Source organism: Typopeltis vanoorti, chromosome 2, assembly GCF_054136105.1.
Source record: "Typopeltis vanoorti isolate ZY-2024b chromosome 2, IOZ_Tvanoo_1.0, whole genome shotgun sequence".
NCBI classification, from domain to species: Eukaryota; Metazoa; Arthropoda; class Arachnida; order Uropygi; family Thelyphonidae; genus Typopeltis; species Typopeltis vanoorti.
In genome coordinates this window covers 137,712,006-137,738,326 of record NC_143550.1, presented here as the reverse complement: position 1 = coordinate 137,738,326, position 26,321 = coordinate 137,712,006, and the positions used below count along the sequence as shown (strand labels likewise).

Sequence of the window (26,321 nt, the reverse complement as noted above, 5' to 3'; positions counted from 1 at the left end):
ATCCTTTCAGACATGCATAATGCTATGCATATACATGTCCATAAAGGGTCACTACCCAGACTGGTTTCGACCTTTATTGAGGTCTCATTAGTGGCAGCCAGATCCAGAAGTTATACCAAGACTGAAGTAATGCAAAAGTGAAATCATTAGCCTCTCTATATATGAGTTGCCTAGCTGTGAAGTTACTTCACATGCAAACTTTGTTTGCTTACACTTGAATAAAGGATTAAAGATGCCAAGAATATAATTTCTTGGCATCTTTAATTTATAGTATAACTAAGTGGAATAACTTCCAACATCCTCTTTGTAGTCAATGTGCCATGTTTCATTGCTGATTTGTACTTTTTCTTCCAGTTGTTGGTTAAGTAGTTGTCCATGCTGGCTGAAGTTAAGGCCAGGCTGAGCTTGTATATTTAGAAAAATTGATGGAAACTTAAGCTTACATGAAATAAATTTATTAGCTGTAAAATTTTTGCCTAAGTATCATAGCCATCCTCAGTACAATAATAACAATGAAACACAAAATACAATAAAATAAAATTACAATAAAAATCGATTTCAAAAACATCACTACAGCATTAATAGGAAAACAGATGGGCAATAAATTCCCAATTATTTAAAAAAAAAAAAAAATAAATACAATAATGTAATAATATTTTCCATAAAGGGGATAAATGAAGGGATAAATTGTTTAAGTTTGGTCAGTGTAAAAAGGCCTCACAGCTCTCATTTATATAACCACTGTATAAGGAATTTACTTTTATGTCCAAATTTAGCTTTCTTCCAAAAGACTATGTTTAGTTGAGATGGCATGTTCTGCTAAGCCAGAATTCAAGATACTGGATATAAGATTTATGTTCATTATGACAGATGGCTGCAGATCTGCCAGACTTATCATTCTTATCCATCCACAGATGGGTTGAGTCCCCTAATTAGAGGTTTTAGGCAATTTAATATAGCCAGCTTGTTGTCCCTCTGAGGGTATGTATGTTTTATGCCTGTAGATTACATGTTCATGAGTCTCGTTTGGACAGGATTTGAATTCAGGTCTTTTCAACTAAACAGCTTCATCAAAACCGACTGAACCACAGAGGCTCTTATGAGATAAACAGTGAAAGAAAATATTCAAGGGGAATGCAATCTAGAGTAAAATATCAATATTGGTAGTAAAAATTAGTTAATTTCCACAACTGGAATTGAAAAAAAACTCAAGGATCACATTAACTTAGATTTTATTTTTTCCCCGAGTTAAGTTTGATTTATCTTTTATAATATATAAAGTGTAATATAAAATTTATATTCATTGAAGAATGTCAAATTAAAAACAGTTTTACATATGTTCCTTTTTTATTTGAAGTACCTATTTATATTATACTCTTTCAGAACTTGGTTGACTATTATGCTAGAGGTGGGGAATCAAAAGCTTTGAGGCACTGAGGGAGGGCATGATCCAAAAAAAGGTTGGGAACTAGTGTATTAAAGAAAAAATTTGTACCCAGATCTTCTTCTTCTAATGAGCAGGATTTTCTAAACTGAACATTAACTGGTCAGGTGATTATCCAGTTTGAAGCCATTAAGTATATATAGAAGTAAGTGTCTTGAAGTGTAACTATTATAAACTGAATCATTATTCTTTTAGAATTTAAGTGTTCAAATAAAGATGCTATTTATATAATTATAACTATAATACCTATATGATCAGCACGTTCACGTTGTTTTATTCATTTTTTAAAGGAGCACCACATTATTATTACTATTACAAAAAAACCTCCTGGGAGTCAGAGACACATCGAGGAGGCCATATATCACTCACACTACATGTACACACCACCTCCATAAGCAAGCTGTTCCAGTCCCAACACCACTCTATGGTAGAAAAATCTAACTCCTTTCTTGACTGCATTCATTCTCAAATTCTATGGATGCAATCTCGTCCATTCACCATCCTCCATGAAATGAAAAATTCCATCTACTGGTATCATGTATGACACTTCAAAAGTTTGTAATCTTTAGCATATCACCTCTCTATCTCCCACCTGCTAGTATCTGCAGTCCAGAAATTCTCAATCTTACTTTCTAATCTACATTCCACAGTCCTGATATCATCTTTTCTCCTTTGTATCCGTATCACCTCAGAAACTAGATCTGTAGACAATAGTCTAGATGAGGTCATACCAAAATCTTGTAAAGAAACAAAATGACTTCCTTAATCTTACATGTCAGTGTTCATTTCAGCACTGCAATTATCCTCTGAGTTGTATTTGCAATTTTTGCTATATGTCCCCTGAACTTCAACTTCACATCTACTAAAATTTCAAGATTTCTGTCTATCCCACCAATTTAATATGCTATTGGATATCTCATAACACCAAAGTGCATAATTTTACAGCTACTAACACTGAAATGACAGCCATTTTCACAATTCCAGTTTATTCAAATCATTCTACAAGTACTGCATGTCACATGTATTCCATCTTTGCATCATCAGCAAATAGCTGCATGTCATCTGTCAAATCCTTCCCAATATCATTAATGTAAAGAATAAATAACAATGGACCAAGGACTGATCCATGGGATACACCACTAGTCAATTTAAATTTTGCAGATTCACATCCCCCATACTCCACTTTTTGATGATCTGTCACTAAGCCATCCTCTTATCCAAACTACTAATTTATAATCCATATCCTCCAACTTATGTAATGGCCTTCCATGCTGTATCTTGCAAAAGCTTTGGCAAAGTCCAAAAGTTTCATGGTGTATCCATTCCCCTTGTCTAACCATACATTATTAAAAAATGTGAGCAAGTTACTTAAACATGTCCTTCCTTTAGGAAACCTATGCTGTTCATTTCAAAGTATAGATTCTCTGTACTTATTTTTGTATACAATCTCTTACCAACTTTTCCAAAATCTTCATCACCACTCCAGAGACATCAATAGGTTGATGGATACATGAGTCTTTGCATCATCCTTGTGCAATGGGATTATCATACATTCTTTCTGCTCCTGTGGAATCTTCCCTATTGTTTAGAGATGAGATTATTATATTTTTTTTTCCAATCTATCCTCATTTTTATGAGATTTTCTCTATAACGATTATTTCTATTTCCGAGTGAATTTATATGTGCACAAGGGTTCACTCCGATTGGTGCAATGACCTTTTTACTGTTTCTTTCACAATCCAAAAAAAATTCACTGACTCAAGACCAAATACAAAAATTAGACATTTAATAAATCAAAAACAATATATATATATACACTTCAAACAAAATTACATAACTAACTACAAAATTAATTGGATCCAAGGCCTTTTAAAATAATCTTACACTTAAGAGATCACCCATTTTCTAACTCATTCTATCACTGATTTATTTAACATATACTTCATCACATCCACTAGACTAAACACTTTGTTTACACAATAACAAAATGTTCATAGCCAGTTTCTCTGTTAAGGCCCTTTTCCGAAGATATAAGATTCTCTTCTTCTCTTCATAGGATCCTTTCTCATCACCCTCATGTAGTACACATTATTCCTCCTGACTCTGAAGTAAGATATTTTGAATTTACCAAAGTATAAGTACTCTTACCTCATGCAGTTAAATTTTTGTTAATTTTTTTGTACCAGCAAAAAAGTTTCTTGTACTGCTTTAGCTAAGTTGCTAAATTCCGTCTCCTATTCCAGTGGAAATAACAAATAGATTCGGCGTCCTTAAGACAGATGAAATTTTCCAATCAGCGTTTCCTCAAACATTCCTTTAGAACATCAATAGCAATATCTTCTTTTATTTACCAATACTTATTGACAGTCTCCCACTTTAAAAACTCACAGTTCTACAATTCCTTTTTTGGAATATATATTACATGAATAGTATATAATATACTATTCATTTTCCTCTGACTGTCACATAAAAAAAACTTAATTTCATCAGAACCCAAATATCTGCTGGCCTGCGTTCTCTTTTCTTCCTGAATGCTCTCTTATTGTTTCCGTTACCTGGATACTGAACGCCCTCTCTGTCAGCTGTCAATCACCCATCAAACTTCTCGGCGAGCATGTGCACTCCATGAAAGTGGCAAGCAAGAAGCTAAGTATAATGGCTGACACGTTGTCTCCTTTAGCGAAAGAGAATGTCTTCATAAAACACAACACTCAATATTTTAAACTACAATAAAATTTCTGAAAGTAACACAACTATCCAAATCCAGTAAGTACATGAATTTTTTTTAAATGTTTCACATTTCATTTTGACAAAATAACATCAATAACAGGCACATCGCAAGTGCCGACGCGTTATGAAACAAAACTAATAAAAGTACTAACAAACAATTTGTAAAAATATTCAGAATTTTTAATTATGATTATTTTTTACACTATGCTGAGACAAATTAGACAGCCAAGTCAAAGGAACAGCCAGTTCAACTGAACTGTCTTTTAGCATCTGAGCTAATATTCCATCACTCCCTATTGCAGAATTCATATTCAGTTTATGAAACAGTTCTAGTATCTCTCTCCTCACATACCTGACTTTTTCCCTCATTGTACTGGAAGAATTGAGCTCACAAAAGTTATTCTTTTGCATTAATTCTTTCTTTTTACTTGCAATATATCAGAGAATTCTTTTGGACTGTCTTTCACTTGAAACACCAGTTTCTTTTCGTGTTCACACTTAGCTTTCCATACAATAGATGCAGCTCTTCTGACCTTAGCCTTATAATTTTTCTGACACCATCCTTATTATATGGTATTCTTTCCACATCTTTTTCTTAAGAATATCTTGCTTAATAAGACTGCACATTCATTTCACTCCCACTCAGTTTATTCTTTGAACTCTAGGGATATATTCTGATATAGCATCATTGATGTAATTTTTTAAATACTTCCCATGAACTGCCAATATCCTTCCTGTCTAGCAGCCTTATCAAGGGATGGAACCTAGAAATCTCCTTAGTTGATCATAATTCCCTACTTTTAAGTCATCACATAACCTTTTCAAAATGGAATATCCATACACTTAGCCACTTCCCATGTCAGTACAGCAAATCACTATCACCAACTGGAGGTAAATCACTCATGTCTTTTACAGAAACCTGACAATATAATCAGATCTTTAATATTCTTTAACCACAAATTCATTCAACACATGCTGTTTAAGGAAGTTGTCATGCAACAGCATAATAAATTTAGCTTATTCTTTTTATGAGATTTCATGGCCACCTAATCAATGTTTGGATAATTAAAGTCACATATGATGATTAATCATTGCTAGCAGCTGATCCACTAGGACTGTAGCAAACCCCCATCACGTATTTGATCTTGTTGGACTCCACCTCACACCAAATTGCCCTCAAATTTATACTAGAAGATATCCAGCGTAAACTGGGCTGGTTAATAACTAGATTATTAATAAAATAGACATGATATATAAGAATATTAGAATTTTTTCGGCAGCATAAATTAAATTAAGGGAATAATAAATCCCTCATTATTTTAAAACTAGATACGAAACTCGGAGATCGAAATCTAAGAGTTTCATGCTGAAGAACTATCGGTGAGTCCAAGCATAAGTCAACACCTGGGTAGTACAACACTAGGACAACTCGTGTCAAAGGTGGAGCAAGCTCCGTCCAACAGTAAACACCACCTAGGAGCTGCATTTTACATTAAGAGAAAATATTAAGGATAGTGACGAAGCTTGCTCCACCTTTGACACGAGTTGTCCTAGTGTTGTACTATCCAGGTGTTGACTTTTGACGCTTGGACTCGCCGATAGTTCTTCAGCATGAAACTCTTAGATTTCGATCTCCAAGTTTCGTATCCGGTTTTAAAATAATGAGGGATTTATTATTCCCTTAACTTAATATTAGAATTTCTTGACACCTCAATTGAGAAGTCAAGAAATTTTCACATAACTGCCAAGATTCAAAACTAAGTCTTTCTAAATAAGAAGTATCTCACTGAGGCACTAGAGTAAAATAGTGCAAGTCAAAATTGAATCTTGCTTGATACTTCAGAAGCAATTTCTTTCTTTCTGAATGGCAAAAACTGTCCTGGAGTACAAGAGTCAGATTTTTCTTTTGGGTTCTCTAGGTCTCACAACTACCCCCCCCCCCCCACCACAACAAATCATTTTAAAACATATACGATAGTCTAAGTTTTTGAATGGTATATGGCAGGGGTGTTCAACCTGTCGATCGCGGAGCGATTTTTGGTCGATCTTTTGTATTCCTCCTTAATTACAAATTTAATTAAAACTGAAAACATAATATTTTATTTATCATTATTTTGTATTATTTATTTGCATTATTTTGTATAACTGAGAGGAGACCTCCACATAGCCTTTAAAGGAATGTGGAGAATCGACCAGGGCTTCTGACCTAACGTCCAATCCTCACCTGCTCATGGTGCACCCTGTTGGGTATCTACGTGGATACTGAACGAATGAGGATGGGCTGGCAATTTGGGATTTAGCCGAACAAATTGTATTCTTATTGGTTAAACCAAAATAAAAAATGATGGTACAACATGACAAAATTTCATGCCGGCTGGGGCATCGCCCGGTTAAACAAGGCCCCCGTTGTTTTCGCCAGGAAACCACGGCGAACAGCAAAAAGTCAGCTACTGGAACAAATCTGAAAACAAACCCCAACTCAACATCACCAGAGTTAAAGATCGGTACTATCAACGTAAGAAGCCTGAATGGCAAAGAAATGGAGCTAGCTGAGCAATTAGATAAGTACCAGATCGACATAATAGGGGTGACTGAAACAAAAAAGACCAAAACTGGTGAGATCTCTCTGAGCAATAAATACAAAATGTTATATTCAGGCAATGACAATCAAGGAAAAGAAGGGGCAGCCATAGTATTCAACACAAAATACGAGGCTAATCTTCTTGAATGGCAGTCAGTCTCAAGTAGAGTAATTTGGGCAAATATGAGAATGGGGAACTGGACAATGAGACTTATTTGTGCCTATGGTCACACAGAAGGTTCTACTAAGGTAGAAGTGGAGGAATTTTTTGAGGATTTAGAAAAAGCAACTGACACAATGAAAAACGAAAAGTTGGTCCTTGTTGGGGATCTAAATAGCAGAGTAGGAAATGATTGTGAGACATACAAAAATATTTTGGGAAAATTTGGAGAAAAGAGCAAAGCTAATAATAATGGCAAATATCTGTTGGATTTCTGCTCAGGACATGGACTGGTTATTACTAACATCATGTTCAAACATAAAAATGTGCACAAATTCACATGGAGAGAAGAGGCTAGGAATAAGAAAAGTCTCATTGACTATGTTATTGTTGATAGTGATATTTTCTCCCTGGTGCAGGACACCAGAGTGTACAGAGGATTTGAAATTGGAAGTGATCACTATTTGGTCTTGAGCAGGATAAAATTGAATTTCATATTGAAAAGAATAACATGTAAGAATGTTCTAAAGCAAATAAAAGTTGAGCAGCTCTCAGATGTGAACTGTAGACTAAAATACATAAAGATTATTGAAGAAAAAATGAAAGAGTTTGAGAACAGGAATCAAACCTTGGAGATTCAGTGGCAAACTCTGAAGAAAACATTGATTGATTCTGCACAGAGAGGCATGTGGTGAGGTTGTCTGCAAGGATAAAAAAAATTAGAACTCCCTGGTGGACACAGGAAGTTAAAGAGGCAGCGAAGGAAAAGAAGAAGGCATATCAAAAGTTCCTGGCAAATAAGTCAGCTTGTGCACTTAGAGAATATAGAGACAAATGCAATAATGCTAAACACTGTGTAAAACTAGCTAAACAAAAGTTATGGGAGGACTTTGGCAAGAATATAGAAAATAAATATCAAGAAGGTGGCAAAATATTCTGGAAGTTGTTGAAGAAGCTGAGGAATAGAGGAAAGAGTGCTGTAAAAGGAGTTAGAGATGATAAAGGTGACATGAAAACTGGAGAAAAAGATATCCTTGAAGTATGGAGTAATTACTTTGAAAAACTGCTAAATGAAACAAGCAGTGATGATAGCACAGTGGTAAAAAACACTGACCAGGCATGCAGGCAGGAATACATATCCATACTTGAAGTAGAAAAAGCCATCAAAGGCTTGAAATGTGGAAAGGCAGCTGGAGTAGATGATATTCGACCAGAAATGCTGAAGTATGGTGGCATAAGAGTCTTACAGTGGCTGCACTGCATAGTTCAAAAGGCTGGACAAAGGGACGAATTCCCGATGATTGGCGTAGAGCTCTCATAGTATCCATATATAAAAAGGGAAATAAAACTGAATGTGAGAATTACAGAGGTATTTCCCTACTGAGTGTTACTGGCAAAATCTATGCAAGTATACTTGAGAAACGGTTGAGAAAAATTGTGGAAGAAAAGCTTGGTGAAGAACAAGCTGGATTCAGGCCAAATCGAGGCTGGCAGGATGAGATCTTCACTTTACGACAAATAGTCGAGAAAGCATAGGAATATAACAAAGATCTGTATTTAAGTTTTGTCGATTTGGAAAAGGCACATGATAAGGTGCCAAGAGAGAAGCTATTCAATACGCTGCAGTTATATGGTGTCAATGGGGCATTATATCAAGCAATACGTAGTCTTTATTTGAGTTGTAAGTCAGCAGTTAGAATTGAAGGAAGTACAGGAAGATGGTTTAATGTTAAATCTGGCATGAGACAAGGATATACATTATCCCCTCTGTTATTCATTATCTATATGGATCACATTATGAAGGAAAGTGGTATTAAACATGATATCAAAATTGGAGATGTTAATGTCAGCTCTTTGCTTTATGCGGATGATGTTCTAAATAAATCCACTACAAGCCTGCAAGATTCTCTGACTAAATTGAATAGCTGTTGTAATAGATATGGTATGAAGGTGAGCAATAAAAAGACAAAGACAATGAAAATAGGCAGAATCATTGAAAATGTCAACTGTGTTGTGAATGGAGAACCTGTGGAACAAGTAAAACATTTCAGCTACTTAGGCACAATTTTTACTGAAGATGGTAAACTAAATATAGAAATAGACAACAGAATCAGCAAAGCTGGTGGGGAGTCAATTGAATAAATTCATATGGAATAAGAGAGAAATTAGTCGGAACACTAAATTAGCTGTATACAAGACAGTGTTCAAACTAGTTTTAACTTATGGATCTGAGAGCTGGGTCAGAAGTAAAACACTTGACCAAAGACTAGAGACCGCAGATATGAGAGTCCTGAGAAAGATTATAGGCATGAACAGATGGCATCAATGGCAATATCATATTAAAAACGAGGATATTAGGAAAGAACTTGACATTGTCTGTATCCAGGAATGCATTAGCAGAGCTAATCTCAGGTGGTATGGTCACCTAAACAGAATGGACAAGGAAAGATTAGCAAAACAAGTGTTCTCTGCCAGGTTGGCAGCAAAATGACCCAGAGGAAGACCAAGATATAGGTGAATTGATACGGTACAAAGTTCCTTAGACGATAGAAATATAAGATCTGATAATGTTGGAGTCTTGACAAGTAACAGACTGATTTGGAGGAAAATTGTATATAGGAAGTTAGTAATGACATAATTTTTTCATGTAGTACTATCATATCCTGTACACCCCTTGTGGGTACATGGCAGGAATTTGATGATGATGATGATGATTTGTATTATTTTTAATTCGCTTTAAGTGTATTGCTATCGTTTATTTATTTTGCGTTAAAACTGTCAAATCAGTAATTTTCTCATAAGTCTGGGTAAATGAATTAATTTGGATCAGTGGAAGTCAAACAGCGAGCCGAGTGAATACGATTATAAGCAAAGTGTAAAAACTCGATTGTAGCTTAAATATTAAATATTTCAAAGCACATTACATCGATTTTTTACTTAGGTTAAGTCCCATGTGAATACTGAAAAAAATAAACTTTGTTTGTCTCGGTATAGTTTGTATTAGATGTTTTTGTAAATAACTCTTTTGAAGCTAACTGTATATACTGCTTTAATAAGAATATGTTAGAGTGTTAAAAACAAAGGCAATGTTTTGGTCGCCGAAGCTGTACATGGCGGCTTTAGAAAGATTGTTATTGAAACTTGTATGTATGAGAAAGGCTTTCAGGCTCTAAGTGTAAACATCTCCGAAGTCAGTCAGAAAGAGTTCAAACAACTTTCCGATGACCGGCAACTTACAATCAAAAGAAATCTCAGGAGAACAAAAGGCGTGCCGAAGTTGAAACTTAAGATGAAAGACTCATACCGATTCTTTGGGGGTTGCCAAACTTCATGTGAGGTCTCAGAGGAGGCCTAATAAAAAGGGACTGAAGCAAGCAGAAGGGGTCCTAGTTCCAGAATTGCTATCAGAGAGGAGGCCGCCTGGTCCAGAGTCGCCGTCAGAGAGACTGCCGGGATCCATGTTGCTTGAGAGAAGAGTTTCCTGCTTCCAGAAAGGAGCTTCTCAGTTCGAGAAGTCGCTAGAGAGAGACTACTTCTAGGCCACAAACAAGGTTTCAAATTGCCAAAAGGAAGAGTTCCAATTGCCGGAGAAAAGTTTCCAGGCCAGGTTAATGTCCTACATTCACCAGTATGTTGCGTTTTTATTACAATTTGATGAATCAAACGACTTCACTGATATTGCTCAGTTAATGGTATTTATTTGCACAGTATTTCAAGATTATTCAAGTAAAGAAGAACTTTTGAAAATTATACCATTATTGGGAAGGACTAGGGAAGAAGACATTTTTTCGGCATTTGATGAATTTGTTAAACAACACAAACTTCTTCTTTTTAAACTTGTGTCTATTACTACTGATGGTGCTCCTGCAATGATAGGTAATAAATCAGGCTTCATTTCTTTATGTAAAAACGATGACAAATATCCAGATTTTTTAACGTACCACTGTATTATTCACCAACACGTACTGTGTAGTAAAAGATTAAACACAAAAGATGTTTTGGATATTACATTTAAAATTGTAAATTCTGTTTGAGGAAAAGCCCTGCAAACGGCAGTTATTTAAATTACAGGCAGATGATGATAGGGAACTTCTGTTGTACAATAATGTTCGTTGGCTCAGCAGAAGTCAATTTTTAGAAAGATTTCTTGTATTAATTAATGATATAAAAAATTTTCTTGATGAAAAAGGAGATATTTATCCACAATTGAGTGATAAAAGATAGTTGTTATACTTATTATTTTTAGTAGATTTCTGTATGAAATTAAGCAATTTCAATTTTAGAGTTACAAGGTAGAGATAAAAATTTAATTGACATGTCAAGTTCAATAAAAATTTTCCAACAATACTTACTTTTATTAAAGAAAAATATAAATGACTGTGAATTTAGACATCTCCCATATTTATTAAAATTTTTTGAACAAAATCAAGAAATGCTTCGCTATGATTTAAAAGAATTTATTCGTGAAATAGAATTAGTTGAGGAAGAAATAAATTCAAGATTTAAAGATTTTAATAAAACTGAAATGATTGTATCTTTTATCAATAATCCATTTCAAGAAAATTTGAACATCACAGAAATTTCAAATAAAATTAGTGGGCTGTTTGATATAAACCAAGCTGAAGTAGAACTTGAGATAATAAACATTCAGAATAGTTTACATTTAAAATCAATAAACAATGAAGTCAATTGGAAGTGTGCACATGAAAAATTCCCAATATTAACTGATATTGCGCGAAAAATTCTGTCGTGTTTCGGATCAACATACTTGTCAGAATCCCCTTTTTCAAATATTACCCTCATAAAAAATCAATTAAGAAACCAAATTATAAATGATCATTTGGATAATTGTCTGCGATTGGCCACTTCTTCATATCAACTTGACTATGAAAATATTGCGAGGTCCAAACAATGCCAAATTTCACATTAACTTTTTTTTTTCTTTTTAAATTAACCAGCATTTCCTGTAACTTGTATGTAATCAATCTGTTGGTTTTTCTAACTTTGGTTTTCTAAAATAGAGAAATAAATATTTTATTCCAATATATTTGTTTTTTTTTGTTGTATTAAAATAATTAAAAGTGATAAATAAATTTTTAAATACACAAATAAAGTTCATTGTTGTTTAGTTGTTTATTTGTGCATAATCAGATATCAGGTTGGGGGAACGTGATCTATATAAGAGAGTAGATCGTCGAATAACTTATAAGAGAGTAGATCACCGAATAACTTTTTATAGAAAAGTAGTTCGTGTAGTGAAAAAGGTTGAACACCACTGGTATATGGTATAGAGAAAGAGATCATTGAATTAAAATTAAAGGTCTTGCTTGCAATTTCGATTTTTTCTAACTCCATAAAATGCAAGTTAATAAAAATTTACAATTAACAGACAAAAGAAGAGCCTCTTAACAAAGATTATTTTTCTCCTCATCCCTTTTCATGGAATTCATTATTACTATTTCTTGATCAACAGCAAATTCAATAGCCAAAGAAGTCATTAATAAGAATTTCTGTAGACCTCGAGAGGAAAAAAAAACAAAAAAAACTTACATCCCTCACTTTACGCTGAAGATCAACAACTTGAGAAAGAAGTTGGGTAATCTCCTCTTGTTGGCGAATATTATCTTCTGACTTCCTAGCAATTTCTTCTTGCAGATTTGTAATATGAACATTAGCCTCACCTATTTAAACATTTATCCAGTTTAATTCTCAAGAATAAAATATAAAATTTAGTTATAAAACATATGCATTTAAAATTTAATAAAAGTGGTGTGTAATCATGTATAGTAAATTTATCATCATCATCAAATTCCTGCCATGTACCCTCAAGGGGTGTACAGGATATGACAGTACTACATGAAAAAATTACATCATTACTAACTTCCTATATACAATTTTCCTCCCAATCAGTCTGTTACTTGTCAAGACTCCAACATTATCAGATCTTATATTTCTATCGTCTAAGACATTTTGTACCATATCAATCCACCTATATCTTGGTCTTCCTCTGGGTCATTTTCCTGCCAACCTGGCAGAGAACACTTGTTTTGCTAATCTTTCCTCTCCCATTCTATTTAAGTGACAATACCACCTGAGATTAGCTCTGCTAATGCATTCCTGGATGCTGACAATGTCAAGTTCTTTCCTAATATCCTCATTTTTAATATGATATTGCCATTGATGCCATCTGTTCATGCCTCTAATCTTTCTCAGGAATCTCATATCTGCGGTCTCTAGTCTTTGGTCAAGTGTTTTACTTCTGACCCAGCTCTCAGAACCATAAGTTAAAACTGGTTTGAACACTGTCTTGTATACAGCTAATTTAGTGTTCTGACTAATTTCTCTCTTATTCCATATGAATTTATTCAATTGACTTCCCACCATACCAACTTTGCTGATTCTGTTGTCTATTTCTGAATATGATTAAAAATACTTCTGGCCTTTTCCATGATTATTGCCTGACTTAATAGCATGTTGCGTTCGGTTTCATCATCAATCCAAATGGAAAGATGTTTATCCATTCCTTCGAAAATGCTGCTTCTGGATTGGGTTGCCTTTGTTCCAGAAGACATTGTGGTTGGTTGCTGAACATTTAAATTTTGTCCTTGTTTTTTAAAATCATTCATATAGTAGAAATAGACAAATTTACAGTGGCTCCAATGTCAACTTTACTTTCACCATTTTCTACTCGTCTCAGCACCTGCATTTTAATATCAAGCGAAATGCTTTTTCGTATAAATTTTGTTTGGTTTTAACCTTTCGCTGATTGGGTCGGGAATAATTGTATTATATACGAATCAAGGGAAATACAGCATTAGCACTCTTTTAGGCTTCAAGTAGAACCAAGTTATATTGAATCATGGAATATTTAGTGTTTTATTAAGGCTCAGAAAAAACCGCATCATAGCGAATCAGTGTTAATCGGGGGGGTCTTACTGTGTGTGTATTACACAGACATTTTTATTATTACTAATATAAAGAACATTTTACTTTGAGACTGTGCTGCAGAAGAATGTTTTCAAAAATTTCTGTTATGTATATTGGGTTGCAGCTCTATGGTAATAAAAGATACTAATGGTAAGTTATTAAGAAGCTTTAAGACTTTCCTATAGCTACATCATTGAAAAATATTGGTTACTGGGATCAGATCTTTAGGTTATAGTTGAAGGTACATATATGAAGTTGAGACATGCCTAGAAAGAATGATTAAATGAAGGTAACAAGAATTTTTAAAAATTTTTTTAAATCTATGTATTGAATTATAGATTAAAAAAAAAATTGAACAGAAAAATTTACTGATCAAGTTTCTGTGAGTTCTGCTATCCAATGTAATTATTTCAGTACAATTACTAAGTATGAAAGCAAAAGCTTATTTATTTATTCATTCATTCACTCAGTTTAATATGCAATGGCATACTTCATGGAATAAAATTAAAATAAATTTGAAAGCATATAGTAGCAGAATAATTTCACACATAAAATAACATTATTACTTGTTTTTGCAAGGGAACTAGGTCAAACAGCGAAAAGTCAGCTACTGGAACAAATCTAAAAACACACCCCAACTGAACATCACCACAGTTAAAGATCAGTACTATCAACATAAGAAGCCTGAATGGCAAAAAAAATGGAGCTAGCTGTGGAATTAGATAAGTACCTCACCATAATAAGAATGACTGAAACAAAAAAAGACAAAAACTGGTGAGATCTTTCTGAGCAATAAATACAAAATGTTATATTCAGGCAATGACAATCAAGGAAAAGGAGTAGCCATAGTATTCAACACTAAATATGAGACTAATCTTCTTGAATGGCAGTCAGTCTCAAGTAGAGTGATGTGGACAAATATGAGAATGGGGAACTGCACAATGAGACTTATTTGTACCTATGGTCCCACAGAAGGTTCTACTAAGGTAAAAGTGGAGGAATTTTTTGATGCTTTAGAGAAAGCCACTGACACAATGAAAAAGGAAAAGTTGGTCCTTGTTGGGGATTCCTACTCTGCTGTTTAGCAGAATAGGAAATGATTGTCAGACATACAAAAATATTTTGGGAAAATTTTGAGAAAAGAGCAAAGCTAATAATAATGGCAAATACTTAAGTAAAAGGGAGATGGTAAATCCCATTTTATTTTATAGCCAGGTACGAAACTCGGATCGAAATCGATATAGAGTTTCATGTCGAAAAAACTAATGGCGAGTCCAAGTGTAAATGATCACTTGGGTAGTACAACACCAGGGCAACTCCATGGAAAGGTGGTGCAAGCTCCGTCAGTAACCTTAGTATTCTCTTATAATGTAAAACACAGCTCCTAAGAGATGTATATATACTGTTTAACATTATGAGAAGAGGTCACTACCCAGACCGGTTTCAACCTTTTTTGAGATCTCATCAGTGAGTAGGTAGACCTGGAATATCAAGGTTTTAAGTGAACAGAACTTACATATACCTCTACTATCGAATTGCCGAAGTGGTGTACTATATATTGTTAATTACTATAATATAATGAGTCAAAAGGCTATTTTACCGGTGACATATGTCACCGATAAATTAGCCTTTTCACTCATTATAATGGCAAATACTTGTTGGATTTCTGCTCAGGACATCGACTGGTTATTACTAACACCATGTTCCAACATAAAAATGTGCACAATTTCACGTGGAGAGAAGAGGCAAGGAAAAAGAAAAGTCTCATTGACTATATTATTGTTGATAGTGATGTTTTCTCAGAGGATTTGAAATTGATCACTATTTAGTCTTGAGCTGAATAAAATTGAATTTCATATTGAAAAGAATAACATGTAAGAAAGTTTTAAAGCGAATAAAAGTTGAGCATCTCTCAGATGTGAACTGTAGACTAAACTATGCAAACATTATTCAAGAAAAAATGAAAGAGTTTGAGAACAGCAACCAAGCCTTGGAGGTTCAGTGGCAACCCTTGAACAAAACACTGATTAATTCAGCCGGAGAGGTATATGAGGAGGTTGTCTGCAAGGATAGAAAAATCAGAACTCCATGGTGGACACAGGCAGTTAAAGAAAAGAAAAAAGCATATCAAAAGTTCCTGGCAAATAAGTCAGCTTGTGCTCTTAAAGAATACAGAGACAAATGCAAGAAAGCTAAACACTGTGTAAAACTAGCTAAACAAAAGTCATGGGAGGACTTCGACAAGAACATAGAAAATAAATATCAAGAAGGTGGCAAGATATTCTGGAGATTGTTGAAGAAGCTCAGAAATGGAGGAAAGAGTGCTGTAAAAGGAATTAGAGATAATAAAGGTTACATGAAAAGAGGAGAAAAAGATATCCTTGAAGTATGGAGTAATTACTTTGAAAAATTGCTAAATGAAACAAGCAGGTTTGACAGCATAGTAGTAAAAAAAACTGACAGTCATGCAGTCAGGAATACATATCCATACTTGAAGTAGAAAAAGCCATCAAAAGCCTGAAATGTGGAAAGGCAGCAGGAGTAGATGATATTCGACCAGAAATGCTGAAGTATGGTGGTATAAAAGTCTTGCAGTTAGCTGCGCTGCATAGTACAGAAAGTCTGACAGAAGGACGAATTCCCAATGATTGGAGTAGAGCTCTCATAGTAGCCATATATAAAAAGGGAAATAAAACAATGTGAGAATTACAGAGGTATTTCCCTACTGAGTGTTCCTGGAAAGATCTATGTAAGTATACTTGAGAAACAGTTGAGAAGAATTGTGGAAGAAAAGCTTAGTGAAGAACAAGCTGGATTCAGGCCAAATAGAGGCTGTCACAATCAGATCTTTACGACACTTTACGACAAATAGTTGAGAAAGCATGGGAATATAACAAAGATCTGTATTTAAGTTTTGTCGATCTGAAAAGGCATATGACAAGGTGCCAAGAGAGAAGCTATTCAATACACTACAGTTATATGGTGTCAATGGGGCATTATATCAAGCAATACTTAGTCTTTATTTGAGTTGTAAGTCAGTCAGCAGTTAGAATTGAAGGTAGTACAGGAAGATGGTTTAATGTTAAATCTAGTGTGAGACAAGGATGTACATTATCTCCTCTGTTATTCATTATCTATATGGATCACATTATGAAGGAAAGTGGCATTAAACATGATATCAAAACTGGAGAAGTTAATGTCAGCTCTTTGCTTTATGCGGACGATGTTATACTTCTAAATAAATCCGCTACAAGTCTGCAAGATTCCCTGACTAAATTGAATAACTGTTGTAATAGATATGGTATGAAGGTCAGCAATAAAAAGACAAAGACAAGGAAAATAGGCAGAATCGTTGAAAATGTCAAATGCATTGTGAACGGAGAACCTGTGGAACAAGTAAAACATTTCACCTACTTAGGCACGATTTTTAGTGAAGATGGTAAATTAAATATGGAAATAGACAACAGAATCAACAAAGCTGGTATGGTAGGAAGTCAATTGAATAAATTCATATGAAATAAGAGAGAAATTAGTCGGAATACTAAATTAGCTGTATACAAGACAGTGTTCAAGCCAGTTTTGACTTATGGATCTGAGAGCTGGGTCAGAAGTAAAACACTTGACCAAAGACTAGAGACCGCAGATATGAGAGTCCTTAGAAAGATTAGAGGCGTGAACAGATGGCATCAATGGCAATATCATATTAAAAACGAGGATATTAGGAAAGAACTTGACATTGTCTGCATCCAGGAATGCATTAGCAGAGCTAATCTCAGGTGGTATGGTCATCTAAACAGAATGGACAGGGAAAGATTAGCAAAACAAGTGTTCTCTGAAGTTTGGCAGTAAAATAAAACGACCCAGAGGAAGACCAAGATATAGGTGGATTGATACTGTACAAAGTGCATTAGATGATAGAAATATAAGATCTGATAATGTTGGAGTCTTGACAAGTAACAGACTAATTGGGAGGAAAATTGTAGATAGTAAGTTAGTAATGATGTAAATTTTTCATGTAGTACTATCGTATCCTGTACACCCCTTGAGGGTACATGGCAAGAATTTGATGATGATGAATACCATTACTGGAATCATTGTTAAACTGACACTGCATATCATGATGCAATATCGTACACATGCTTCACTGTTAATCTGTGCTGTGTAACATCATAACTTAGTTCTACATATGGTAGGTCTTTTATGTAGGATGAATACGGTAGTTGATTTAGAATAAGACCTTGATTTTTATTATGCTGTGTTAGACATGTCATTTCAGAGGCTTCTTTTAACTTGCAAATACAGCTATTTGCAAATTCAATGTATATTTTATTTTTGTTAGGTCAAAAATTATTTAATATTTAATATTTTTCCGTAGTGTTATGATGATCTAGACCTGATAATATTAAGGTTACATGCAGACACAGTTGAAAAATTATTTAATTAAGAATGGTTAAACTACAGATATTTTAATTCATATAATGAACCATCATCAGTATGTTAGATTTGAAAATTAAAAATTAAATAAAATGAACATATAAGAATGGAAGCTTTCCTTGTATGCAGTTGCAAGACGTCCAAGTAAAAACCAGTACTACTACTTCCTCTCCTGGATTTTAGGCCAAGTGGCCTGTTTTGGTCTCATGCCGTCACTTTCTTGGTCTTCCAATTCTTTTTCCATTTTATATCCATATAGTATTTTTGACAATGTGCTATTGTCCATTTGATTTCGATATTCTAACCATTTTTATTTATATTTACTTATATAGTAGTTAATTGGTTTTATATTCAGGAATTCAATATAAAATTTCTCCATTTGTTTTATGGTCCCACTTGGTATATCCAGTTGTTTTTCTGAGAAATTTCATTTCTACTGTTTGGACCTATTTTTCATTCTTTCTTATGGTCCATGTTTCACTTCCATACAATAAAGATGGTTCAGACAGGACATTACATAGTCTGATTCTGGTGTGTTTTTGTACCAGGGACAGCTTAAATATGTTATTATGCTGAGTATATTGGGGTTTTTTTTGACCAAAAAGAATGTAACAAAAATAACTAACACTGGTTTTATAGGTTGTAATAGTTATTTAATTATACCTACTAGTTTTGCCACATTAATAAGGCAAAAGAAGCATATTGGAGACATCAATAACAACAGAGAAGACAGCTCAGGCTTGGTATTCCATTTTTCCCACACTCACACAATACTGAATAAGACAAGAGCTCCCCTGCCTTACATAGAAGACAACTTCAGCGCCCACAACATCAAAGAGGCAATGATAGTAATCCACTCACAAGGCACTCTCAACAGAAACCAAGGAATGATTTTATGTGACATTTGGAAGCCACTTATTAGATCTTTCAACACATCGGACTTTAATTTTCTGCAAACTACTGTGCACACCTGCTGAACAATGACTGACCAGTACCAGATTCCAATCCACGTGTCTCTGTTTTTACTTTTATTTTTGTGCAATGGTTCCTACATATTCAGTTTTTAGTTATGTAATGATTCATATTTACCACTTATCATATATTTGTTTGTTCTTCCAAACCCAGACGAAGCCACTAGCATATATGGCAAAACTAGTAGGTTATTTTTGTTATATTATTATGCCATTTACTTTAACAAAATTTGATATTTTATTGATTATATGTTTTTCATCTTCATATAAGTCACGTCCAAATATTTGAAAGTATTTACTCGCTCTAATATTTTATTATCTATCACTATTTTGCTTCTTATTGGATTTTCCCCTTTGAAAACCATTATTTTTGTCATTACTTCTATTACATTTTTCTGAAATTTCATTTAATGATTTCACTGATCTCAGTAGATTGTTTTCTGATGTATTTAATGCAATTTGATGATCTGCAAATAATAGTGAATCTATCTTTATTTGTGAATTTATTTATACATCAAATGAGTTAATGCTGTTTCCAGATTGTTATAATTATATTCCTTCTTATTATTCCTTCCCTCCTCTTTTCCCTTGTGGTGTCGAGGATTTTTCTACATTTAACTGCTACTGTATTGAAGATAAGGTGGTTAACCCTATGCCTCCCTATGTGTCCTATGCCTGTAAATGCATGTGTTCACGGGCCGGTTTGCCTATTCTGGGAGATGTAAAAACTCCCTACCTCTGTATGAGACCAGCTAACTCACCTTCAGTCGAAAGCGACCAGATAAAGGTTCATTACGTCACTGATGGGAATCGAACCCAGGACTTTCCGACTAAAGGCTTCATCTCTACTGACTGAGTTATGGAGGCTCTATAATTTACATATATATGTAGAGGTGATAGGGTACATCCTTGCTATATTTGTTCTAATCTGACTGCCATTTTATTCCCTGTATATATTTCTTGAATAGATTGTATGAGCGGGTTTGGTATATTTAGATCAGTTAACATTTTAAATAATTTTTGTTTTTAATTTTATTAAAGACTTTTTCATAATCAATGAATGCCACATGTATTTCTTTTTAAAATTCTCTTCTCTTTTCAATTAATAATTTTAGAGTAAAAATTGAGTCTATGCAAGATTGGCCTTTTTTGGAATTCATTCTGCTGTTCTAGTAGTTTGTTCTCTATAATAGTGTTTCGTTTCTCCTTTAATATTCCTGCATACATTTTGTACCCTGCATTTAGCAGACCTTTTTCCCTATAGTTATTTCAGTCATCTGATTTCGTTTTTTTATAAATTAGAATAATCAGTGCTTTTTTTCTAAGAGTTCATTAAATTTTTCACCTGAATTTTTGTACAGTTCCATGTTTATATTGTCTTCTTTTTCTGGTGTTTTCCTATTTTTCATCTTACTTACTGTATTTTTTAGTTCTGACATCATAATATTTTCTGTTAGATCATTCTTTGCTGTATAAAATTTTACTTTTTTATTATAATCAGTCCAGAGATTCTGAAAATAAGTTATCCGTTTTTCTACATCTGTTGTTCATATTTTTACCTTTTCTTTTTATTTCTATGTGCATGCAAATTATTATTTTATAGGTTTTTCATTGTGGCGTAGATATATCCTTTTCTAGTTCTGTTACAAAATTGTTCCTCTCTCTCTCTCTCTCACTGTGTGTGTGTGTTTTCCTTATTTTTTGTTTTGCAATTGCACTATTTCTTTTAGGATCAAATGAAGTGTGGTGTGCATGTAATTAAAAAAAATAATAATATTAAACTGTACAGTTTTTAATAATATCCCAGATTTTTATCATGGAAAATTCATCATTAAAGTTGAGATTTGAGTGATGTAGAAGGACTTCAGAACTTTCTTTAAAGAAGCACTCTTATTTTTCATATCTTAAACAAATTTAATATGTTCACCAACATACAAGCCTATTAATTCAATCAGCTCTATGATATCATCTTCAAATGATAAAATTCAACCTCTACTGCTACCTAGAGTGTACTCAGTCCATGCAACTGCCAGTTATTCTTATATGCATTTCAGACCACATTATCTTCAAACTACATTATCTCCAAGAAACAAAAAACTGGGTTTATCAGAACATGGGATTACTAACTAGAAATGTTATGTATGGTGACAGCCCCTTCATAAGCCATATTTTCTAGCATTTGGAAAAAAAACTGGTTTTTTAGAATGTATTATTAATAGTTTTTAAAAAAAGCCTCTAGAGTGACCAACAATAAAAAGAAACAAGAAATGCATTATCTAAGAGAATGCTTACAATCTAAAAGTATTATTCTTAATATTCTTAAAAAACACACCAAACTTCTCTGCAAGCACACAAGAAAACATGGTCGATATAGGTGCTATCACTTCACCATACATTACAAACATCACAGCTAAAATAGTATAACTTCAAAGCTGCCTCCTCACCTTAATTCAAAAAAAAAAAAAAATTAAATTAAAAAAAAAAAACCTCCATGATGCCTAAGTTACTCAAACAACATCATTCACCTCTCAAGAGGCCAGAAGTTTGTAAATATTCTGTACATATGCTGTGTTATGTTGCACAAAGAGGATGGGAAAAATTAACAAGAAAGAACATATGAAGGACAATGATGGAGAGAAAAACAAGCACACAAATCAGACAGGCTTATCATACTACTAAAGGGAGGAGGGGGTCAGATAATTTGGCAACTAACAGAAATGTTACACATTAAATTTAATAGCTATATTTGCAAGTTTAAAGAAGTCTATGAAATGAACAATATATATCCAACAAAGTGTAATAAAAATCAATGCTTTATTCAAAACCATCTGTATTCAGCATACCTAAAATGTGAGGAACTAGGTTATGAGAGATGATACATAGCACAGATTAATAATAGAGCATGTGTGACATTGCAACATGATATGCACTATCAGATTAACTAATGATTCAATTAACATCAGTTTATCTATTAAAAAATCATTCTGCTACTATGTTTTAAAATTAACTATTCCTTATATATCATGGTGTGTAAGAATTTAGTTGTATGAAATAAATAGGTTTTTACTTTAATGTTTAAAATGTGGTTATACTGTATTGGTTCCAGTATAACCATATTCCAGTCATTGTTTTCATTAAATATCAAGATAGGATTGGATGGGTGAGGTGAAACTCATGACACTTGAACAATATCATTCTTCTCTCCATTCATTTCCTTTTTGATGGTCTCACTTTAGAGTGTAGTGTTAAGATTTATTTAGTAACTACTTGTCTGTATATGGTAATAATGTTTGTGTGAATTTTTAGCTATAGAAGTTGAAATATTTATAAGTAGCAGTAGTTATTGGACATTCAACATTCGAATAACCCATTGTTAAATAGCAATGCCAGCCCAGTTGGACAAGTTGACAGCATGTCTGCATCCAGTCCAACAGGCATGGATTTGTGAGCATCTGTATGGCAGATGATTTATGTGTCTGCTTAATGGAGGTCTTCAGTTGTTTCAAGCAATACCATACTTGGTTTCTCTCTCTCTCTCTCAAGTATGATTTCTTGATAATCTAACCCTTAGCCCTGCCCACAGCACTAATGTATGAAAATTTTTACAATCTTATGAATGTAACTGACATAATACAACTAATAATTTTTTGTTGGAAGTTTTTCCCCACTTGGTTAGACTATAATAAATTTAGCTTAATCCTTTATCCAAGTGTAAGCAAACAAAGTTTGCACCTGAAGTATCTTCAGGACTGAGGCAACTCGTGGTAAAGGTGGACCAAGCTCTCATCACTACTTGTCTTAGTATCTCCCATAATGCAAAGCACATCTCCTTGCGGACATGTATATCTGGCTCCCACTGACAAGACCTCAATAAAGGTCAAAACTGGTCTGGGTAAGTAATGGCCCTTCCCTTAATGCATAGCATTATACATGTCCACAAGGAGATATGTGCATTATGGGAACTAAGACAAGTAATGATGAGAGATTGGTCCACCTAATCATTGTTGCTACAAAATTAAGGGCAATAATTACAAAGAAAGTTCTGCAAAATTACAAAGATGCACCTGATTAACATAACAGTTTAGAACACTGAGAGACTTATGTGTCTTTGTACTAATCATTACACTGATGTAGAAATCACAGGCTTTAATTACATTCCAAATGGTATTAGTTTTGAAATTCTAAAGGGCAAGTATTTGACTCTTTATTTTTTTATGTATCCCATCCACAAAACATAGACCTATCATATGTGAATAAGGTGTGGGTTAGACAATTTTGAAACCTCTGATCTAACTCAACATAATACTTTTTCAAGCCAATAAAGTAGGATGGTGGTCTCATACTGGCAGTTAAAATCATCTGTTAGCTAAAGATAACACAAACAACTGTCAACAGTGGAATTCAAAAAAGCAGCTTCTTGGTTAGAGAATAGAAATTATCAATGTGGCCAACCATTTCAGAAAATTGCTATTTAGTTCTTTCTACCTTGTATTATAATGTAAATAATTTCTCTTTACACTGATGTTCAGTTTTATGAATACTGGCATTCTAGTTTGTGATTTTTTATATTTTTAATTTGTGTGAATGTCTTGAGTCATATAAGATAGTCAGAATGCTTCTATGCACTTCAAGTACTTGTATATCACTGTTATATCACTGCGGACATGGGCTTTGCATTAGGAAAAATACGAAGGAAAGTGATCAGAACTTACTCCACCTTTACCACGAGTTACCCTGTTCTGAAAGGTTACTTACGCTTGGATCTGCCGATACTTTTATAGTTTCTATATTCAGCACGAAACTCCTGTAGTTTCTATATATGCGGCTTTGAAATAATATTGGATTCAATATCCACTTAATTTGTATAATTTTGCATTGCCGAAATGAAGCCTTTTGGCTCTTTATTTCAGTAATTCTTGGTACCTTTTAAGATGTGACACCTTTTGGCAATTCATACGGGAAAGAATGACTTCTGCATCACTCCAACCTGAGTATTTTACAACTGGGTCTGGCTCCCACAGACGAGATCTCAATAAACGAAACCAGTTGGAAGCTAGGGTGATGAATGGCAATGCTGTAGCCCATTAAGTTAACCGAGGCATGGCTGTTGCTGTTACCCCTCAGATGACACCCCCACCACCGAGCAGAGCAAATGAGCGGCTCTGCTCAGTGGTGGGGGGGTGAGCCTGCCACGGGATAGAGCCAACCGGTTCTGAGAGTTCTTCTCAGTGGCAGGGTGAGCCTGTTACTGAGGGGAACAATGCCGAGTTTTTGGAGTTTGACCTGTACTTGAACATTTGATAAAGGTCGAAACCGGTTGGAAGCTTGGGTGATCAATGGTAATGCTGTAGCCCATGAAGTTAACTGAGGGATGGCTGTTGCTGTTATCCCTCAGATGACATAAGCAAATTAGCGGCTCTGCTTGGTGGTGGGGTGAGCCTGTTACTGAGGGAAAACAACGCTCAGTTTTTGGAGGTTGACCTGTACTTGAACATTCAACAAAGGTCGAAACCAGTCTGGGTAGTGACCCCTTTTTCATAATGAATAGCATTATACATGCCCTCGAGTAGATGTGCTTTGCATTAGGGAAAATACGAAGGAAAGTAATCAGAACTTACTCCACCTTTACCATGAGTTACCCCTATTCTAAAAGGTTGCTTACACTTGGATCTGCCGATACTTTTATAGTTCCTATATTCAGCACGAAACTCTTGTAGTTTCTATATATGTGGCTTTGAAATAATGTTGGATTCAATATCCACTTAATTTGTATAATTTTGCATCACCGAAGTGAAGCCTTTGGCTCTTAATTTCAGTAATTCTTGGTACCTTTTAAGATGTGACACCTTTTGGCAATTCATATGGGAAAGAATGATTCTGCATCACTTCAACCTGAGTATTTTACATCTGGGTCTGGCTCCCACTGACGAGACCTCAATAAAGGACGAAACCAGTTGGAAGCTAGGGTGATGAATGGCAATGCTGTAGCCCATGAAGTTTTAACTGAGGCTCGGCTGTTGCTGTCACCCAGGTCCTGAGTGGAAGGGGGGGGGGGGGTAATGAATGGCAATGCTGTAGTCCATGAAGTTAATTGAGGCACCACTGTTGCTGTTACCCCTCAGATGACACCCCCACCACCGAGCAGAGCAAATGAGTGGCTCTGCTCGGTGGTGGGGGTGAGCCTGCCACAGAATAGAGCCAACCAGTTCTAAGAGTTCTTCTCAGTGGCAGGGTGAGCCTGTTACTGAGGAGAAACAATGCTGAGTTTTTGGAGTTTGACCTATACTTGAACATTCAATAAAGGTTGAAACCGGTCGGAAGCTTGGGTGATGAATGGCAATGCTGTAGCCCATGAAGTTAACTGAGGCACGGCTATTACCCCTCAGATGACATATGAGCAAATGAGCGGCTCTGCTTGGTGGTGGGGTGAGCCTGCCATGGAGTAGAGCCAACACCGAGTTCTTCTCAGTGGTAGGGTGAGCCTGTCACTGAGGGGGAACAACGCTGAGTTTTTGGAGTTTGACCTGTACTTGAACATTCAATAAAGGTCGAAACCAGTCTGGGTAGTGACCCCCTTCCCATAATGCATAGCATCATACATGTCCACAAGAAGATGTGCTTTGTATTACGGAAAATACCAAGGAAAGTGATCAGAACTTACTCCACCTTTACCACGAGTTGTCCCTGTCCTGAAAGGTTGCTTAGGCTTGAATCCACCAATACTTTTATAGTTTCTATATTCGGCTTTCAAATAATGTTGGATTCAATATCCACTTAATTTGTATAATTTTTATTACTGAAAATATTTCAATGAGAAATTAACTGACCATCATCAGTGCATCAGCATAATCACAAGGTGAAGCTAAGATCAAAAAATGTTAAACCTATTTACACAGCTGAGTCACATGCTGGAATGTCACCTAGCAGGTGGTTACAAAATAAAATAAGATTACAATTAAAGCCAAAAAAAAAAAAAAATTGAAACAAAAATTAAATTTAGATAATTGAATGATACAGCATATTAAAAGAAAAAAGGATGTGGGGTGGAGCCCATTTTTGCTTGTCCTTTATGAG

At 34.6% G+C, this 26,321-nt stretch overlaps 1 protein-coding gene across 3 annotated transcripts in view; it reads right to left on the bottom strand.

Annotated features, from left to right (window-relative positions):
• Positions 1-26,321, bottom strand: part of LOC150109456 (trafficking kinesin-binding protein 1-like) — a 574,911-nt gene that overhangs the window by 117,140 nt on the left and 431,450 nt on the right. For all 3 annotated transcript variants that reach the window (XM_090413241.1, XM_090413254.1, XM_090413248.1), the window contains one exon: positions 12,466-12,596. In XM_090413241.1, the coding sequence (XP_090269367.1) occupies positions 12,466-12,596 (131 nt within the window). The remainder of the gene's footprint in view (positions 1-12,465; positions 12,597-26,321) is intronic.